The sequence below is a fragment of the Pleurodeles waltl genome, unplaced genomic scaffold (assembly GCF_031143425.1).
Source record: "Pleurodeles waltl isolate 20211129_DDA unplaced genomic scaffold, aPleWal1.hap1.20221129 scaffold_65, whole genome shotgun sequence".
In the NCBI taxonomy this organism is placed as follows: Eukaryota; Metazoa; Chordata; class Amphibia; order Caudata; family Salamandridae; genus Pleurodeles; species Pleurodeles waltl.
The window spans coordinates 2,811,582-2,823,951 of record NW_027150363.1 but is presented as its reverse complement, the minus strand read 5'-3'; the positions used below and the strand labels follow the sequence as shown (position 1 = coordinate 2,823,951).

Sequence of the window (12,370 nt, the reverse complement as noted above, 5' to 3'; positions counted from 1 at the left end):
AGCGTCATCTGATCCCAAGGTCTCATCATAATTTCATATGCAGACAACACCTAGCTCAACCTCTCACTCACCGATGAAACCCACCATCACCAAAACCAACTTCCACATATTTATGACAGACGTCACAGACTTCATGAAGGACAACTGCCTGGACAACTCATTAGAGTAAGTAATGGGAGGAGGAAGGAAGAATCGAAGTAATGAAGATTACCAGTAAGTAATTCACACGTTACTGCCAGCAGGACACCCAACCCAATTATCATCATTTTGGAATCCAAGTAGGAACGGTGAGGGTGAGTCAGGCCTAATGACCTATAAGCAAACAAAGGCTTTACTAGAAGGAGTCAATGAAGAGACTTGAAGGTATGAGTTGCATTATCATACTTTTGGGTTCCAGCAACCCATCGGCTGCAGACTGACATACGTCTTTAGGGGCAAAAAGTCACAGTCTTAGAGGCCCCAATATAGAATTTACTGCATGTCCAATGCAATTAATGGTCAACCACTAAGCAGGGTACTCCTGGGCAGAAACACTGAACTTTTGCCAAAACTTTAAACTGATCCATTTCAGCTTTTGTGCAACATGTAAACATAGGGAAAAAGCCCAAAAGAAAGCCAATCATTTTATGGAATCCTCCAAGGTCTGTAACAAAGGCAAGCTTTGACTCAGGGACAGATCAAGATTTTCTTGGAGAAATAAGTAGAAATTGAGTTTAGCATAGATACACTCTAATCAATCATCATATCTACTTGGCTTGGGTTTGGAGAGGCAAATCTTCAGCTGATGGTTGAAGTAAACTCAGCACACTTATGGGGTGCTTAAGAGGTTCCCCTGGGAATATGGCCCTCTTGGGTGACAACATTCTCCCTGTACCAGTGGCCCTTGAGGCAGGGAGACAGGAGACCATCAATTTCACACCCCATAGTGGGTCATCTGCACTTACTACTGCTGTATCATCTCATAAGGGTCCTCCTGCTGTGATCCACTAAATATGCAAATCTGCCCAGCTTTGTAACACAGCAAGAGCCTATAGGATATAGAAAAAACACACACTGCTGGTACTTGCTTCAGTTCACGCAAGAGTATAATGCCAGCTGTTGCATTTCATTTCAGGTGATTCCTTTGGCACCCAACTATATCTCTGCATAGGACTATATTTGATAGAGGGACACAGTATCCTCATGAATATAATGATAAAGTAGGAAAACTTGTTCAAACTCCCTCAGTGCCAGTTCTATTTCTTCTGCTCCCACTACACGTGAGGATGACTTGTTGGGCTCCAACTTTTCTTTGATTTGCAGGCCTACATGGTGTGTTCTAGGATTTATGCCTTTTACACCAGTGATGGATTCAGAGGGCTGTGAGATACACTGCCAACTTATCTAAAACCTGCAGTAACATTTTAGGGTTTTCCAGGTCCAGACCTATCACTGAAACCACCTTTAGGAATAAAAGCTCAAACTGGTCTTTTCCGTTCTATGTTTCATTTCACTCCTGCAGTACACTCTGTCGCTTGAGTAGCAGTGGACCCTGAAGTTTTGAACATGCTCTTTTTTCATCCATGATGTCGGCTTCACCCAGACTTGCACTGATTATAGAAACTTACTTCTAAAGTTGTGCACCATGAAAGAAAATACTCATAGGCAACAATTCCGGATTCATTTTTTATTGATTTCAGTATATTTGAATATGATACAAAGCTTAATGACAGAGTAAACATGCCTTTAGACCTCTGCATAACCTGCTAGAAGCTTGTGGAATGGGATATTAGGTGGGCTGACTCAGGGAGGTTGTAAACCTCAGCAAGGCCCTGAAGTAGTGATTGGCAGTAGTGACTCTCTGTGAGTCTGTGGTCCATACCTCCTTGATAGGTGCTGATTTCAGTGAAACTATGCAAAGCTGATGTGAATAAGAACAGAAGAGAGTTCAGCAGATGTCAGTCCATCTCTGGTGTCTCATCCTTGGTGCAGCCTTAAGGATCCACTCAGAGCACTCGAGTAAAAACATTTGTCCCAACCCTGCAGGGCATAAATAAAACATACACATTAGGATTTCAGCAAAGACACTCTTAACATATTCATCATCTTGAGCAAAATTCAATCCACCATTTTCAAAATCTAATTACCTCCTCTTGTAACCACTCAGTCCGTATTCTCAATGATCAAACAATGAATGAACCTTATACCTATTACTCAGCCAAGGTCACATTCAGGTATTCATCTTCTCGAAAAACTCTCCCAGATAAAGACGGACATTGCTGAGTGTGAGTCCCTGCATTCCCTTTCATCTCATTCAGAAAACAAATCTCTACTCTTAATGTCAATCAATAAATAAATTATTTGTATTACAAGGATTTGTCCCTCCCTCTATCAAGTGTGGCCTATTGACCCCTGCCACAGGCCATTAAACAAGCACTGACAATGCCAAAACCTGTGGCTTATGAACAAAAGTGTATTTTGCGTCACTGATAGGTGTAGACACTCAGTAAATCATCAGGCACACGCTATGTCACTCCTCTTATTTCACACATGCATCCATTCATCAATTTATTGATTGATCCTTTGATACATGCTCTGACACAACCACATTAAAATACACACTAACTCTGCAACATATGCAAGATAAATGAAAAGGATAAATTTTTATAACAAAACTAAACATAGCAGTGTGTGTCCATCTTCCAAAGCGATTGTAAATAGTTGTTTTAAAGTTCAAGAATGGCGCCACATTCATAACCAATGTGTGGGTTATCTTTGAATGGTAAAACAATGATGCACTAAACAGCAGCATTCCATAATGCTCTTCTGGTTTAGAAGAAGTAGCCACGTGGGATGGAGTGACTGCACATGAAATGAGAGGTAGGCAAGTCACTTGTTAGCATTTCCTAGAAAGTTGTAGCATCCTCTTGAGAAATATTAAAATAAAAAGAGGAGAAGCAAAGAAATGAAAGGGGAACTATAAAAGGTGGACACTGAAAACTAAACAGCCAACCACCCTGGACACTGAAGCACACTCATTTTCAGGTGGATGTACACATGTAATCAGCAAACGCTGTCATTCACAGCAAGAGAGCCAATGACTGAGGTAGGCTGAACCAAGACCCCTTGCAGGATGCTGCCATGGATAGAAGTAAGGTGTAAATGACACTCAGGTAGACCAATGGCAGAACAAAGCTGATTTAAAGGCCCTCTATGTTTCCTTGTGGATATATATTTATAAATATGAATGTTTGTGTTATTTCATAATTTCAAAGCTTAGAAAATGTTCTGCTTTTGTGCGTAATTACGCACCATAGGAATAAATGGGAAATTTTTTAAAAATCCATACAAAATCAGGCAATGCTTTCACCTATTTTTAGGTCAAGGTTGTCAAGATTTCCTGTGGGCCAGCTGGAGAAGTTCGGGCAGTTCCCGGCTCAAGCTAGAGCAGTGGCTGAAAGTCTTGGAGTTGGTGCAAAACAGAGAGGGGGGCCGCTTGGAAACACAATGCACAGATGAACTTAAAGGTATGACCGGTGGATCCTCTTGGAAGGTGGAGGTCAATAGGGGTTAGGAACCTCTATAGCACAGCTGGTTTGCCAATGAAGGGGCCAGGGAGGCCGGGAACAATGCAGATTGGTCAGCCAGGAGTTGTGCATTTTGGGGTCCTTGGAGCCAGGTGCAGGTCACTTGGAGGGTACATTGATTGTCAGCAGGGCTATTCTATGGGGTGGTTCTTGTGTGTCCTGAAGCCTCTCAACTGGTCTTTGCTTCTGAGCTTTTGAGAGTCAGGAGTGGACTTTCCTTCTTGGTGTCCAACACTGGGGGTCCAGTACTCTGGGCAATGGTATGTCTCAGGCCCTGAAAGTTGCAGTGCCACCAAACTTGGGACACTGGTAGGTTTTGTTGTTTGGGTCCATCGTGATGAGTTTGGTCAAGCTGCTGGATCTGCTTCATTGGTCAGCAGCTGGTCAGTGAACTGGACTTCAGGGTGCACAAGAGTGATACCTTCACAATGAGTGAGGTATTTGGTGATTTTCTGAAGGATTGATGTGCTTTGGGATTTTGTAGAGTCCTTCAGTTTTCCAGTTAGCACCTCAGTGGCGTTGGTCGAGTCAGGGTTTGGTGCCTTTTTCTTTGTACAGCAGGATTTTTGTTCTTGTGTCTTGGGTCTTCTTTTCTCCTGGTCTTCTTGTGTCCATCAAATCTGATCTGTTGGTCTAGGGAGATCCACTAAATACATCTAAGGGTCATTAGGGGGAGTAACTGGTGGTGGCCATTGGGTCACCTATTTTAGGGTGGCTTCACCCACTAAGTGACCGCTTCCTGTGGGGAGGGCTCACATCCAACACTGGCATCAGTGTGGGTTAATTATTCTGAGTTGTTTGACACCAAACAGCCCAGGGTTCAGAGAGGACATCATGTAGCTAAAGAAATCATAATGATCTGTGTCCAGCACATGCATTTGCTATGGCTCCCCTGTACACTTACCACATCTTAAGGTTTAGCGATGTCCATAGTAGAGGCATTTTTTCTCATGCACACAAATGCCCTGACATGCATTATAGTGCACCCTGCCTTAGAGCTGTAAGGCATGCCAGAGTGGTGACCTACCTATATTGCATGCAGTGTTATTGGGCATGGCACTCTGGGTGAGTGTCATGTTGAGTTTGCAATTTTAGATGCACCTTGTCATGCACTTGCAATGGGAGTCTGCATGAGGCTCGTGTGGGGCATCCCAGAGTGACACAATTGGTGCTGTAACTCTGAGGGGCCCTCTTCAGTACTCATGCCCCAGGTATTCGAGGTACCATTTACTAGGGACTTTCAAGGGTGTCTGAAGTGCCAAACATAGTACAGTTTTTGTGAAAGAGATCTGGCCCTAGGAACCTGTTTAGCAGGGGCCCAGGGCACTTACAGTTTGAAACTGCATCATTTTCCAAGCAAAGAGTGGGTGGGGCTACCATGTCAACAGAGTCCCTTTCTCACACTTGCGCCTTAAGGTAATTAAAACTCGCATAGCGCCATGCACTGCTAATTATCACAGATATTACAGCACCCATGAAAACCTTTAATAAAATAAAAAAGCAATGAAACAGTAACAGTCAAATTATTGAACAAAAAACTGTGCATGGTGGGGGCACAATTTATAGTTACCTTACGGTACCAGTTATAGTTACTTGAAATAACTCTAACTATAACTGCTGAATTTCTATGGCTTTTTGTGAGTAAATTCAGAAACGAACTATAATGTCCCTGCAACCGTTGGGTTTTTAATTGAGTCTATATATCCCTTTTTTCCAACCCCTGCTTGATGAATCATCCTAAAACTAGGTAGTTATAGTTAGCAGACCACTACACAAGCATGGCACTGAAGATCAATGAAAGGCATGAACCAATACAACGGCTGTTGCTCACGTATAGTGGAAGAGACACGACTGCACGACTTATTAAGGTCGTAGCACAACACTTGATTTGGAGCGCATTTTACGCTTTTTGCATACATGACAGACATTGGACTTGGTGGGATGTCCAGAACACAGGATCCTCGATACAGTCTTTACAGTATTGGTTCATGCCTTTCATTGATGCCTTGAAAAAGTCTTTTAGACAAACCACGTGTCGGCTGTTAGGCTGTTGTTGCCATTGAACTTACCGTTGCCTTGATTTGAATCTCTTGCCAACGGATGAATAAAATCCTTTTGATGCACCATATACTCGTTTCACGCACTGACTTGCAAACATAGAAAAGTTTGGACTTCTTGGACTTTTTGGGTGTGCCCCGGTGCATATTTGTAGGAGGCTGAACTGGCTTGTAGTCAGTACCAAGGGGTACTTGCACCTTGCACCAGGCCCAGTTATCCCTTATTAGTGTATAGGGTGTCTAGCAGCATAGGCTGATAGATAATGGTAGCTTAGCAGAGCAGCTTAGGCTGAACTAGGAGACGAGTGAAGCTCCTACAGCACCACTAGTGTCATTTGCACAATATCATAAGAAAACACAATACACGGTTATACTAAAAATAAAGGTACTTTATTTTTATGACAATTGCCAAAGTATCTCAGAGTGTACCCTCAGTATGAGGATAGCAAATATACACAAGTTATATGTACACAATACCAAAAAAATGCAGTATAGTCTTAGAAAACAGTGCAAACAATGTATAGTTACAATAGGATGCAATGGGGACACATAGGGATAGGGGCAACACAAACCATATACTCCAAAAGTGGAATGCGAACCATGAATGGACCCCAAACCTATGTGACCTTGTAGAGGGTCGCTGGGACTATTAGAAAATAGTGAGAGTTAGAAAAATAGCCCTCCCCAAGACCCTGAAAAGTGAGTGCAAAGTGCACTGAAGTTTGCCAAAGGACAAAGAAGTCGTGATAGGGGAATAATGCAGGAAAGACACAAACCAGCAATGCAACAACGATGGATTTCCAATCTAGGGTACCTGGGGAACAAGGGGACCAAGTCCAAAAGTCACAAGCAAGTCGGAGATGGGCAGATGCCCAGGAAATGCCAGCTGTGGGTGCCAAGAAGCTTCTACTGGACAGAAGAAGCTGAGGATTCTGCAGGAACGACAAGGGCTAGAGACTTTCCCTTTGGAGGACGGATTCCCCACGCCGTGGAGAGTTGTGCAGACGTTTTTTCCCGCCGAAAGACCACCAACAAGCCTTGCTAGCTGCAAATCGTGCGGTAAGGGTTTTTGGATGCTGCTGTGTCCCAGGAAGGACCAGGATGTCGCAAATTGCATCAGGAGAGAGAGGGGATATAGAGCAAGACAAGGAGCCCTCTCAGCAGCAGGTAGCACCCAAAGAAGTGCCAGAAACAGGCACTATGAGGATGCATGAAACAGTGCTCACCCGAAGTTACACAAAGGAGTCCTACGTCGCCGGAGACCAACTTAGAAAGTCGTGCAATGCAGGTTAGAGTGCCGTGGACCCAGGCTTGGCTGTGCGCAAAGGATTTCCGCCGGAAGTGCACAGGAGTCGGAGTAGTTGTAAAAGACGCGGTTTACAACAATGCAGTCTGGCGTGGGGAGGCAAGGACATACCTCCACCAAACTTGGACTGAAGAGTCACTGGACTGTGGGAGTCACTTGGACAGAGTTGCTGGATTCAAGGGACCTCGCTTGTCGTGCTGAGAGGAGACCCAAGGACCGGTAATGCAGCTTTTTTGGTGCCTGCGGTAGCAGGGGGAAGATTCCGTCGACCCACGGGAGATTTCTTCTGAGCTTCTAGTGCAGAGAGGAGGCAGACTACCCCCACAGCATGCACCACCAGGAAAACAGTCGAGAAGGCGGCAGGATCAGCGTTACAGAGTTGCAGTAGTCGTCTTAGCTACTTTGTTGCAGTTTTGCTGGCTTCCAGCGCGGTCAGCAGTCGATTCCTTGGCAGAAGGTGAAGAGAGAGATGCAGAGGAACTCTGATGAGCTCTTGCATTCGTTATCTAAAGTTTCCCCAGAGACAGAGACCCTAAATAACCAGAAAAGAGGATTTGGCTACTTAGGAGAGAGGATAGGCTAGCAACACCTGGAGGAGCCTATCAGAAGGAGTCTCTGACGTCACCTGGTGGCACTGGCCACTCAGAGCAGTCCAGTGTGCTGGCAGCACCTCTGTTTCCAAGATGGCAGAGGTCTGGAGCACACTGGAGTAGCTCTGGACACCTCCCAGGAGAGGTGCAGGTCAGGGGAGTGGTCACTCCCCTTTCCTTTGTCCAGTTTCGCGCCAGAGCAGGGCTAAGGGGTCCCCTGAACCAGTGTACACTGGCTTATGCAGAATTGGGCACATCTGTGCCCATGAAAGCATTTCCAGAGGCTGGGGGAGGCTACTCCTCCCCTGCCTTCACACCATTTTCCAAAGGGAGAGGGTTTAACACCCTCTCTCAGAGGAAGTCCTTTGTTCTGCCATCCTGGGACAAGCCTGGCTTGACCCCAGGGGGGCAGAAACCTGTCTGAGGGGTTGGCAGCAGCAGCAGCTGCAGTGAAACCCCTGAAAAGGCAGTTTGGCAGTGCCAGGGTCTGTGCTACAGACCACTTGGATCATGGGATTGTGCCAACTATGCCAGGATTGCATAGAGGAGGCAATTCCATGATCTTAGACATGTTACATGGCCATATTCGGAGTTACCATTGTGAAGCTACATATAGGTATTGACCTATATGTAGTGCACGCGTGTAATGGTGTCCCCGCACTCACAAAGTCCGGGGAATTGGCCCTGAACAATGTGGGGGCACCTTGGCTAGTGCCAGGGTGCACTCACACTAAGTAACTTTGCACCTAACCTTTACCAGGTAAAGGTTAGACATATAGGTGACTTATAAGTTACTTAAGTGCAGTGTAAAATGGCTGTGAAATAACGTGGACGTTATTTCACTCAGGCTGCAGTGGCAGGCCTGTGTAAGAATTATCAGAGATCCCTATGAGTGGCAAAAGAAATGCTGCAGCCCATAGGGATCTCCTGGAACCCCAATACCCTGGGTACCTCAGTACCATATACTAGGGAATTATAAGGGTGTTCCAGTATGTAGGAAAGTACCATCTTGCCTGGCAGTTTACCCCCATTTTTCACTGTATATATGTTGTTTTAGTTGTATGTGTCACTGGGACCCTGTTCTCCAGGGCCCCAGTGCTCATAAGTGTGCCTGAATGTGTTACCTGTGTAGTGACTAACTGTCTCACTGAGGCTCTGCTAATCAGAACCTCAGTGGTTATGCTCTCTCATTTCTTTCAAATTGTCACTAACAGGCTAGTGACCAATTTTACCAATTTACATTGGCTTACTGGAACACCCTTATAATTCCCTAGTATATGGTACTGAGGTACCCAGGGTATTGGGGTTCCAGGAGATCCCTATGGGCTGCAGCATTTATTTTGCCACCCATAGGGAGCTCTGACAATTCTTACACAGGCCTGCCACTGCAGCCTGAGTGAAATAACGTCCACGTTATTTCACAGCCATTTTACACTGCACTTAAGTAACTTATAAGTCACCTATATGTCTAACCTTTACCTGGTAAAGGTTAGGTGCAAAGTTACTTAGTGTGAGGGCACCCTGGCACTAGCCAAGGTGCCCCCACATTGTTCAGGGCCAATTCCCTGAACTTTGTGAGTGTGGGGACACCATTACACGCGTGCACTACATATAGGTCAAAACCTATATGTAGCTTCACAATGGTAACTCCGAATGTGGCCATGTAACATGTCTAAGATCATGGAATTGCCCCCTCTATGCCATCCTGGCATTGTTGGCACAATTCCATGATCCCAGTGCTCTGTAGCACAGACCCTGGTACTGCCAAACTGCCTTTCCTGGGGTTTCACTGCAGCTGCTGCTGCTGCCAACCCCTCAGACAGGTTTCTGCCCCCCTGGGGTCAAGCCAGGCTTGTCCCAGGATGGCAGAACAAAGGACTTCCTCTGAGAGAGGGTGTTACACCCTCTCCCTTTGGAAAATGGTGTGAAGGCAGGGGAGGAGTAGCCTCCCCCAGCCTCTGGAAATGCTTTCATGGGCACAGATGTGCCCAATTCTGCATAAGCCAGTCTACACCGGTTCAGGGGACCCCTTAGCCCTGCTCTGGCACGAAACTGGACAAAGGAAAGGGGAGTGACCACTCCCCTGACCTGCACCTCCCCTGGGAGGTGTCCAGTGCTCCTCCAGTGTGCTCCAGACCTCTGCCATCTTGGAAACAGAGGTGCTGCTGGCACACTGGACTGCTCTGAGTGGCCAGTGCCAACAGGTGACATCAGAGACTCCTTCTGATAGGCTCCTTCAGGTGTTGCTAGCCAATCCTCTCTCCTAGGTAGCCAAACCCTCTTTTCTGGCTATTTAGGGTCTCTGTCTCTTGGGATCCCTTAGATAACGAATGCAAGAGCTCATCCGAGTTCCTCTGCATCTCTCTCTTCACCTTCTGCCAAGGAATCGACTGCTGACCGCGCTGGAAGCCTGCAAAACTGCAACAAAGTAGCTAAGACGACTACTGCAACTCTGTAACGCTGATCCTGCCGCCTTCTCGACTGTTTTCCTGGTGGTGCATGCTGTGGGGGTAGTCTGCCTCCTCTCTGCACTAGAAGCTCCGAAGAAATCTCCCGTGGGTCGACTGAATCCTCCCCCTGCAACCACAGGCACCAAAAAGCTGCATTACCTGTCCCTTGGGTCTCCTCTCAGCACGACGAGCGAGGTCCCTTGAATCCAGCAACTCTGTCCAAGTGACTCCCACAGTCCAGTGACTCTTCAGTCCAAGTTTGGTGGAGGTAAGTCCTTGCTTCCCCACGCCAGACTGCATTGTTGGAAACCACGTCTTTTGCAACTACTCCGGCTCCTGTGCACTTCCGGCGGAAATCCTTTCTGCACAGCCAAGCCTGGGTCCACGGCACTCTAACCTGCATTGCACGACTTTCTAAGTTGGTCTCCGGCGACGTGGGACTCCTTTGTGTAACTTCAGGTGAGCACCGTTTCACGCATCCTCATAGTGCCTGTTTCTGGCACTTCTCCGGGGGCTACCTGCTGCTGAGAGGGCTCTTTGTCTTGATCGACGTCCCCTCTCTCTCCTGACGCAATTTGCGACATCCTGGTCCTTGCTGGGCCATAGCAGCACCCAAAAACGCTATCCGCATGATTTAAAGCTAGCAAGGCTTGTTGGTGTCTTTCGGCGGGAAAACACTTCTGCACGACTCTCCACGGCGAGATGGATTTATCCACCAAAGAGGAAGTCTCTAGCCCTTTTCGTTCCTGCAGAAACCTCAGCTTCTTCTGTCCTGTAGAAGCTTCTTTGCACCCACAGCTGGCATTTCCTGGGCATCTGCCCATCTCCGACTTGCTTGTGACTTTTGGACTTGGTCCCCTTGTTCCACAGGTACCCCAGATTGGAAATCCATTGTTGTTGCATTGCTGGTTTGTGTCTTTCCTGCATTATTCCTCTATCACGACTTCTTTGTCTTTTGGGGAACTTTAGTGCACTTTGCACTCACTTTTCAGGGTCTTGGGGAGGGCTAATTTTCTAACTCTCACTATTTTCTAATAGTCCCAGCGACCCTCTACAAGGTCACATAGGTTTGGGGTCCATTCGTGGTTCGCATTCCACTTTTGGAGTATATGGTTTGTGTTGCCCCTATCCCTATGTGTCCCCATTGCATCCTATTGTAACTATACATTGTTTGCACTGTTTTCTAAGACTATACTGCATATTTTTGGTATTGTGTACATATAACTTGTGTATATTTGCTATCCTCATACTGAGGGTACACTCTAAGATACTTTGGCATATTGTCATAAAAATAAAGTACCTTTATTTTTAGTATAACTGTGTATTGTGTTTTCTTATGATATTGTGCAAGTGACACTTGTGGTACTGTAGTAGCTTCACACGTCTCCTAGTTCGGCCTAAGCTGCTCTGCTAAGCTACCATTATCTATCAGCCTATGCTGCTAGACACCCTATACACTAATAAGGGATAACTGGGCCTAGTGCAAGGTGCAAGTACCCCTTGGTACTCACTACAAGCCCGTCCAGCCTCCTACATTGGTTGTGCAGCGGTGGGATAAGTGCTTTGAGACTACTTACCACTCTTGTCATTGTACTTTTCATAAGAGAAAAATATACAAAACAAGTTCAGTGTGTGTACACATAGCTAAAAAGTTTTGCATTTCCTCTTTTCACTCTTTTCTAAGTGCTGAAAAGTACTTCTAAACTTTCAAAAAGTTCTTAAAAGTTGAAAAAGTTTTTTTTCTGTCTTTCTAAACAGTTCTGAAAACTTTTTTCTCTTTTTCTATCACTTTAACTCTCTCTAAAAATGTCTGGCACAGGCCAAAATGTTGATCTGTCCAAACTTGCATATGACCACCTTAGCTGGAAAGGAGCAAGGAGTCTTTGTGTAGAGAGAGGTTTGAGTGTAGGGAAGAATCCTTCCTTGGAATTATTGCTTAACATGCTTAGAGAACAAGATAAGGCTAAAAGTGCCCCATCTTTTGAAAAAGTAGCTAATGGTTCCCAATCTGATCCAGGGACTCCCCCAGGAAAGGATTCAGGAAAGAAACTTCCAAGCCTGCCCATTACTAGACAGTCTAGCATATTTGGTAATGATGAAGAGCCACACCATACAAATAGTGTTGTCTCACATCATAGCAAAAGCATTTATTCTCACCACAGTGGTAGTGATGTTTCTGTTAGCCAAGCTGTTAGGGTGGCTTCTGTAAGGGACAGGTCTCCTTCTGTTCATTCTTCTGTGTCTAAGAATGTCCCTCCCACCAACCCTGATGACAGAATGTTAGAAAGGGAACTCAACAAGTTGAGAGTGGAACAAACCAGACTGAAGCTTAAAAAGCAACAGCTGGATTTAGATAGACAGTCTTTTGAACTAGAGAAAGAAAGACCGAAGTTGGGTTTAG

General features: G+C 45.7%; 1 protein-coding gene across 1 annotated transcript in view; it reads right to left on the bottom strand.

Moving 5' to 3' along the window:
- Nucleotides 1-1,651: 1,651 nt before the first annotated feature.
- LOC138278826 (avidin-like) overlaps nt 1,652-12,370 on the bottom strand; it is a 52,482-nt gene continuing 41,763 nt past the window's right edge. The window contains exon 4 of the mRNA XM_069219336.1: nt 1,652-2,019. Within this exon, the coding sequence (XP_069075437.1) occupies nt 1,986-2,019 (34 nt within the window). The 3' untranslated portion in view covers nt 1,652-1,985. The remainder of the gene's footprint in view (nt 2,020-12,370) is intronic.